At 39.7% G+C, this 8,229-nt stretch overlaps 1 protein-coding gene across 1 annotated transcript; it reads right to left on the bottom strand.

Annotated features, from left to right (window-relative positions):
* Positions 1–60: 60 nt before the first annotated feature.
* LOC104981464 (E3 ubiquitin-protein ligase HUWE1-like) lies at positions 61–8,223 on the bottom strand. Its single transcript, XM_010830609.1, has 5 exons — positions 8,033–8,223; positions 4,795–5,006; positions 4,159–4,341; positions 1,106–1,278; positions 61–753 (listed from the first exon to the last, which is right to left on the bottom strand). Exons 1-5 carry the CDS (start codon positions 8,147–8,149, stop codon positions 560–562), a joined length of 879 nt encoding a protein of 292 aa, XP_010828911.1. The 5' UTR covers positions 8,150–8,223; the 3' UTR covers positions 61–559.
* Positions 8,224–8,229: the final 6 nt, after the last annotated feature.

Here is an 8,229-nt window from a genome sequence, read left to right as displayed (position 1 = left end):
GAGCACAGAAACTACCATGTGCTGCCAATCCACACTCAAGACTGTCTTTCAAATGGGTCCATCCCAGTTATCTGAGACCAGATTAAGTCTTTATACTCTTTAGGAATGCAGGAATACATGCAGATCTCCTTAGAGCCAGCAGCTCAGGACTGTAGGCCTCATTTCTTGCCACTGCCACCAGCTCCAGAAATTATAATGCTTTCTATAGGGTCTTTAGAAGACTGCCATTTGAATGCTCCAGTGCGAGCTGGTGCTATAGGCACAACAGTGTTATTAAGGAGCATCCATTAATGACCAGAGCCAGGTAAATCAAAGATCCTGGGCCCAAAGGGCTCAGGCAAGCTTTCTGTGTCAACATTTCATCTGTGCCTGTTTTCTTATTGAGATCAATTCCATTTCATAATATGGCATCCTGGCCCTGTACCCACCCCTCATTTAATACGATTCAAACACATTTACTGAGCATCTACGAAGCATATTATCTGTGCTCCTCTGGAAAACAGACAGCTAATGGCAAGGGTCTAAAGTACTCACCCACCCACACCGTTGGGGGTTTGGTTTAGCGCCACAATAGGGGTATATGCTGGGTGATCTGCCTCCCTACCTGCATCTCTTGTGAACTGAGCACCTCAGGCTGCCCAGCAATCACCACTGAGTCGGTTTCAGCCTCCCCATCCATGATATCCCCATCTGCCACCTCTGTCTGAGTGACATCATGATCCTCCTCCTGCACTTCTGTTTCCCCAGGCTCGCCTGAAACAGTCAACCAACCAGCAAAATAATCAAAGAGTGCCTATGTGCGGGGCACCATGAGGAAAGCATGAAAACAATAAAGTCCCTTCCCTGGGCAAATTTACAAGTTCTCAGAGAATAAATGAATGGGTGACAAAGGAAAAGACAAGGCTACGTGTGAGGATAGCCAAACAAGGCTGCAATTTTAAGGAATTCTTTGTGGGGCAGATTCCCACACTACTATGACAGATCTGTGGAAGGCCAGCAAGTTCCCAGGGAAACAATACCAAGCCAGAACAGCTGTGATGTCATGCCCATAAAATAACTATGACCACCCGGCCAGCTCTCCAGTCCATTGGCTCTGATTCCCTACCTGGGTCCTGTTGGTTGCTATTAGAGTCCTGAGCAGCTCCTTGGGCATCCTGCTCAGACTTGCTCTTGCTAGAAGCACTCTTACTGCCAAAAAGGCTACTGGGCTGGTTCACAATCCGGGAAAGTGTTTCCAAAGGCTTCAGAGCAGCATTGACAGTGTTGGCCATGTTGGGACTGAGATAAAGGAAGATACAGAGATGAACTGAGCACAGATATCCACACTAAAAGGAATGGAGGTTCATCAGAGTAACAACTGATTCCAGGAATGGAGCATGGAAAGTTCAAGGTGAGCCTGAGACAACTTGTTGTGCCAAATGGCCTTCAAAATCAAGTAGGCTTCAAAAAATTAATGGAGTCATTACCACAGGCCAAATCTGAGCATCAAACAAAAATAAAGATGGTAATGGATTATACACTATAAGAATGCTACCTAATAAACAGGAACAAGAAAATCAGGAAACTGTTACTTTGCAACCAACAATGTTAAGTGATCTAGGCAAAGATCACTCATGAATGCTGCTGCTGCTAAGTCAAGTCCATCGTGTCCGACTCTGTGCAACCCTATAGAGAGCAGCCCACCAGGCTCCCCTGTCCCTGGGATTCTCCAGGCAAGAACACTGGAGTGGGTTGCCATTTCCTTCTCCAATGCATGAAAGTGAAAACTGAAAGTGAAGTCGCTCAGTCGTGTCTGACCCTCAGCGACCCCATGGACTGCAGCCTACCAGGCTCTTCCATCCATGGGATTTTCCAGGCAAGAGTACTGGAGTGGGGTGCCATTGCCTTCTCCGAATGAATGCTAAAACTACTGAATTAAAAAAATCTTCAGGGCACAGGATATTCACATGAACTCAAAGCCATCACCTCACAGATGACCTGTTAATTTAAAGTATGTTAGTTGCTCAGTTGTGTCCAACTCTTTGAGACCCCATGGACTATATATACCCCACGAGGCTTCTCAGTCCATAGAATTCTCCAGACAAGAACTGGAATGGATAGCCATTCCCTTTTCTAGGGGATCTTTCTGACCCAGGGATTGAAACCAGGTCTCCTGCATTGCAGGCAGATTCTTTACCATCTGAGCCACCAAGGAAGCCTTGTTATTACAAAGGGGAACTCTAACCATTAACTATGTGATCAAACTTAGCATCACCCAATAATGGGACAAATTGGCATTGTGTGTCTCCTGATGTGAAGCACTGAGAAATGCAAACACCACCTATGTAGTATTCTTGCCAAAAGAGTTTACCCTGAATCTAACCATGAAGAAACAATTAGGCAAATCTAGATTATGGGATGTTCTATAAGACATCTGACATTCTGGACTCTTAAAAACAGTCAAATGTCACAAAAAATAAGAGATACATGACAATCAAATGCAATGAGTGATGCTTACTGGATCCTTGATCAACACACTCTCCCCCAGGCTATAAAGAGAAAAACATTCTTGAAATAATTGGGTATATATTAGTATGAAGTATATAGTATCATTATATTAATGGTAAATTTCTTAGAGGTAATGATGGTATTTTAGCTATGTAAGGGAATCTTTGCTCTTAGGAGACACACGCTCAAGTATTCAGGTTAACTGTCATGTTTATAAAAAACTTTAAATGATTTAGCTCATGGAGAGGAGGGGAGGGAGGAATAAAGCAGACAGTTCAGAATGCTAACCACTGGTTAATCTAGGTGAGGCATACAGTGCTCATTACACTACTTTGAGTTCATAGTTTTAAATATTTTAAAAAGTTGATGAGGTTTTATCAAAAGGACAGAGAAGCCAGCTTGAAGAGGTCCCACAAGCTCAAAGATGTAATTAAAAAGAGCATGAAGGATGAACATGCAAAGGATAACTGTAGTGATATAGTAATATATAGTATATATATAGTATATATAGTATATATATAGTATATATATAGTATATATATAGTAATATATATATAGTAGTAAATAATTCAATCAGATTTTAAAAATCAAGGAAAATTCATGAGTCCATACGACTACTTAGAAAATAGAAAGCCAGAGCTTATATTTGAGGTGGAGTTTAACCCATTTTTGGTTATTCCATTTTGACTGACTCTCAAGATTGGTGACTGAAGGGAAAAAGTAAGTTTTTAACCTTCTCTTTTTAGTAGGAACTGTATTATAGGGTAACCAACTTTCCCTCTTGAACTGGAGCTATAGTCACAGAAAGATAGCAGCTAATAACAGAAGGAATGATGGAAAATTAGAAAGGTGTCACTGATAACCCTCTAGAAAAAGATGCAGGGCAAGTATTATCAACTGGTGTTTAGACCATTCACTAGGAACATGGTTAATAGGGAACTAGACATTTGTACAGTGCCAAAGTAACAACACAGTTTCTTTTCTACTAAGAAGGAGAAAAATATAATATGATTATCACTCTACCCTAGTGGTCAATCTTACCAGGACTAAATGGCAGTTCAAAGAGATGCATCTCCCCCTGATACAATATGAGATGTACACCATCTATGATATAACTTAGCCAATAGTGTTTAAATTGCTTCACTAAGTCTCTACCTCCAAATTTATAGCAAACAGGAATAAAGGGAACAAGTTAAACAATAATGCATATAACCAAGTGAACCAAACCTAGGAAAAATATTCTGCCGGTCTGGTCACTTCAACAAATTAATTCATGAACAACAACAATAAAATGAAAATTAAAAAAAAATTAAGGAACCATGTTAGTATAACAGAGACTCAGGACATAACCAGATGTAATACAAGGTCCATAATTAATAATTAAGAGGGGGAGCAGCTTGGAAAAAACATTACTGATCCAGTCCAACTCTTGAGTTTGCAGCAGATGAGAGAATGAAGGCCCCCCCACCCCGCCCCAGGAAAGTGCCTTGCTTAAAATTAAAAGCAACGATACCGAGAACTCGGGTTTCCACCTACACCCAAACTTTCCCTATCATACTGGCTAACTACTTATCTGACAAGGATACATGAAACACTAGGCAAATGGAGAAGTATGCAGCATGATTAAAGAGAGAGCAAAAGTCTGGGGCTGGAGCTCAGGAATAATTTTACCTGGACAGGTCCAGGCTGTGAGGCACTCTGGCCAGGTCATTAACCAGTCCCTTCTTCAGGAAGAGTCGAATGATGTTGTTCATGCCGTTGTGTTGGGTCTTGGCTGTTGCACTGCTGTAGAAACTGGAGGTGGAGGGGCAGGACTCCATGATAGTACTGATGATACACATCACTGCCTGAAGTCTGGGAGAGAAGTTTGACATCTCTTTCATGTGAACACAGCCCATTCTTAGGCCAAGTCTTCACTAACTTGCTTCAGATAACCCTCTTCCCTTTGTGCTTCCGTCTGGAAGTAACATCTAATCAGGTAAGAACTCACTCCCTGGGTGGAGGCATTCTTCATTTTCTTCAAACATAATTTAAAAAGTAAAGTTGAATAACCTCCTCCACTTTTTGCTTGAAGACCCTAGTAATATAAGGAAACATCCCTTTTTTCCCCTCTAAGTCATTTACCTACTTTCTCCAAGTATCATTAGTCCTTTGGGTATTTTGAAGCACTAGAACTATCTGAGAACCAGAGAATGTACAGTGCCAGTATGACCAGAACTCTTGTTCAAATGCAAGGAATTCCATGGGCCAAGAATGGAGTTAGGGGGTGCTATTGCTTATCAGCACTAAGTCAGGCATGGATTTTACCTGGCATGTTTCTCTGTACTCTCAGCCATAGCCAGTGCCCTTCCCAGGGCTGCTTTTACTTCATTCACAAGGGCCACCTGGGCATCTGTGCCACTCCCTGAGGCAGCCAGGCTTGCGAGGAACAGGCGGGCCAGCGCCGGTGTGTCCTTGTCTTCTGCATTCTGGGTATGCGGGAGGAGGTGGTCCAAGACAAAAGCTAGCACACTGCAGTCCTGAAAAGTCATTAATCATGGCATTTATTCATAAGCATAATTATGCCATACTGTTTGCACATCAACAAGATGCATGCACACAGAACTGATCCTCACTCAGTTAATGATTATCAGGCCCACTTTATACATGGAAAAAACAAGCCTTAAAGGTGCAAGCTAAGTGAGTAACAAGTATAGGTTTTATGCTTCCAAATTCCGTTCATTTCTCAGAAGTTTACATATCTTCATCAATCTGAGGCCCAAAGAAACATGGCTTGCACAAATAACTTAAGTCAGTGGTGATGATTCAAGCCTTGATTCCTAATTCAACGCTACAATTACTCCACAGTTTCTAATAAATTGTAGTAGTACTGAAACCTATAATGTGCCCAGGACCCTGAGCTAAAAATTGGCAGGGGATGAGAAACACACAGCACAGTCACAGATATGGATATGCAGAAATATTTAATGCAGGGTTACCTAAAATAGCAAAAAAAGGCCCAATAATAGGGGAGAAAATTTAAGTCAGACTCCTCAACCTCTAAAAATGATTTCTGACTTGATAATTCTGTATCTTAGAAACTTAGCTCTGTTGTCATTCAAGGAGATTTTGGATCAAAACATACTGGCAATTTTGGAACTAGATACAAATGATGGTTACACAACACTGAATGTACTAAATCCCAAAACTGTATACTTTAAAATGCTTAGTTTTATGTGTATTTTACCTCAATTTAAAAAATGCATTGAAGAATTCTAGGCACTGTGAAATTAGATAGGGTGACCCTGGTTAAGACAGAACTACTAGAGATAAAAAAAATCCCCAGTAGTGAATAAAACACAAAGTTAAAACAATATTGTGAATAAAAGTATACATTATCAGTAAAAACTGGAATAAAAGCCTTGTAATTTGCATGACAATTCCTGAGTGGTATCATGTATTCATGACTGAGTGGAAGGAATATGGATTTGAAACCACAGATCTGGGCTCTAATCCTAGTCCTGCTACTCTGCAGTGTGGTCTTGAGCAAGCTTTTGACCCCTCTGAATCTTCTCTTTTTTCTCTTAAGGACAGCAATACTAACAACCTTGCAGTGCTGAGGGGAGGATTATCAATAGTATCTGTAAAGCACCTATGAGTATCCAGCACCCAGAAGTAGGTCACTTGACACATATTAAATTGCACAAATTAGCAATTAAATGTCTTATTCCACAAGTATGCTATTATTATAACTACAACTGGCATAAGCTTTGAAATAGATGTCTAATGTATATTTAATACACACACTCCATAAAGGACTTATATCCAGAATATATAAAGAAATTAGAAGAAGTAAGAATAAGACTTGGACACTTCACAAAAGAGAATATAGCCAAGAAAGACAGGAAATTTTAACCACAATACAATACCAGTATGAACCTATTAGAATAGTTAAAATGAAAAACAGGAATACCAAGTACTGGCAAGGAGGTGAAATAATCCAAACACCTATAGGCTGTGCTGGTAATTATATAGACTGACATGACTGCTCTGGAAAACTTGACACTAGTTGCTAAAGCTTAACAGACCACCAGCAATTCCACTCCTATGCATATACCATCCAACAGAAAATACATGAATTTATGTATGAATTTATATATGTAACACACACACAAAAATCAATGAACTTACATTCACCAAGACATGTATAAGAGTGATTATAGCAATACTACTTTTTAATACTTCTAAAAGGAAAACTAGCCAAATGTCTATAAGTGCTAAAATGGATAAGAAGACTGTGTTACATTCATATAATGAAATTCTATACAGCAATGAAAATAAACTACAACTACACATAAAGATGAATCTTGCAAACATGTTAAGCAACAGAAGCCAGATATAGGAGGACATACTATAAGATTCCACTTATATAAAGTACGAAGTCAATTTATGAATGTAAAATAATGTTGAGTTTATGGAAGTTCAAAGGAGAAGGGGAGATGTGCAAAGATGTGCATGGGGTAGCTTTTGTGGGGGTTCTAATGTTTTATTTGAGTGAAAATTAATTGGTGAATCACTTAGGAGTTGTGTATTTTTGTATGTATTTTAAAGCTTGGATTAAGATAAAAATAGCTTAAAAATGGCAGCTACTTTCAGATTCTTTGTCTGCAACATGATTGCCTTTGTTCTACTCACACCCTTTACTGCTTACTAACCATAAAATAACTATGTGACTGCCAAAATAAGGTCTCCTTTGTGAAAAACCCTCCTTGGGCACCCCTCTTACATATATGGGAACATGATATGGTTTCTTAAAGTGCCCTTTCACTTGAAAAATACAACCTGAAGATAATTCTGTATCAGGACATATAAAATATGACTTCATTCTTTCCCATGCTCTACTGATGAACATTTAGGCTTTTATATTCTATTTATTACCAATACTGTTACCACATCAGGTGTCTTTGCTCAGGTGTGAATACATCTGGAAGATAAACACCAATATTGTGTATTTCATTTATTCTCCTGTCTCCTAGATACCTTTACGTAGGTGACCCACAGATACCTCTCATATTCCACATTTTCTCTTTGAACCATTTCCTCTTCTAATGAAAGATAAAAAAACATAAAACAAGAAACATCTCTTGAGTTCTTGATTTCACCTTTACCCTCCAAATCCAATCTCATCCATTTCTACTGTTAAAATCTCTCTTCAACTCATTCATTTCCCCCTCTAATTTCATCAAGATCCTATATTACCCTAGATGACTATATTAGCAGTCCTGACTGGTCTGACTACAACCTTGCCTTTTGCAGTCTCTACTAATGCAGACCAAGTGATTTTCTACAAAACAAGTAATAAACTGTAATCAGCTCATTCCTTGGCAAGTGAGCCTGATGGCTCCAAATCATGGAAAAAAAAAGGTGAGCTCATTAACGTGTCTTAAGAGGCCTCTGCCTCTCAGCATTGGGCTAGCATGCATGGGTTCCTAGCAAAGTATCCAAGACATAGCAGGTATCCAAATGATGCAAGTATCAAATATTAAGCAAAAATTAGAAATATTACCTCTTTGATCAGCTCAGACTGGCCCACAGTGTAGCTGTAGTTGGCAATCAGGGTAGCAATACCAACATAGGATCTCACCAACTCTGCCAGAAGCCGAAGAATAGTGGAGGTGGGCATTAAAGGTTTGCTGCCCTTGCCTTTCTGCTTGCCTTCCTCAGAGGCCCGGTCCCCTTCTTTATCTTTCTTCCCATCCCGAG

Source organism: Bison bison, unplaced genomic scaffold, assembly GCF_000754665.1.
Source record: "Bison bison bison isolate TAMUID 2011002044 unplaced genomic scaffold, Bison_UMD1.0 scf7180017859068, whole genome shotgun sequence".
Taxonomy (NCBI): domain Eukaryota; kingdom Metazoa; phylum Chordata; class Mammalia; order Artiodactyla; family Bovidae; genus Bison; species Bison bison.
Note: the sequence above shows the minus strand (reverse complement) of the source record. Positions and strands in the feature narration are given on the sequence as shown.

What these genes read in the sequence shown, in the direction of transcription:
- LOC104981464 (XM_010830609.1), bottom strand. Translation starts at nt 8,149, where the DNA reads ATGCCCACCTCCACTATTCTTCGGCTTCTGGCAGAGTTGGTGAGATCC. An exon ending in AGTCTGAGCTGATCAAAGAG is followed by an intron (nt 5,007 to 8,032) that starts GTAATATTTCTA and finishes ATGACTTTTCAG; the next exon opens with GACTGCAGTGTGCTAGCTTT. An exon ending in CACAGCCTGGACCTGTCCAG is followed by an intron (nt 1,279 to 4,158) that starts GTAAAATTATTC and finishes CCTTTATCTCAG; the next exon opens with TCCCAACATGGCCAACACTG.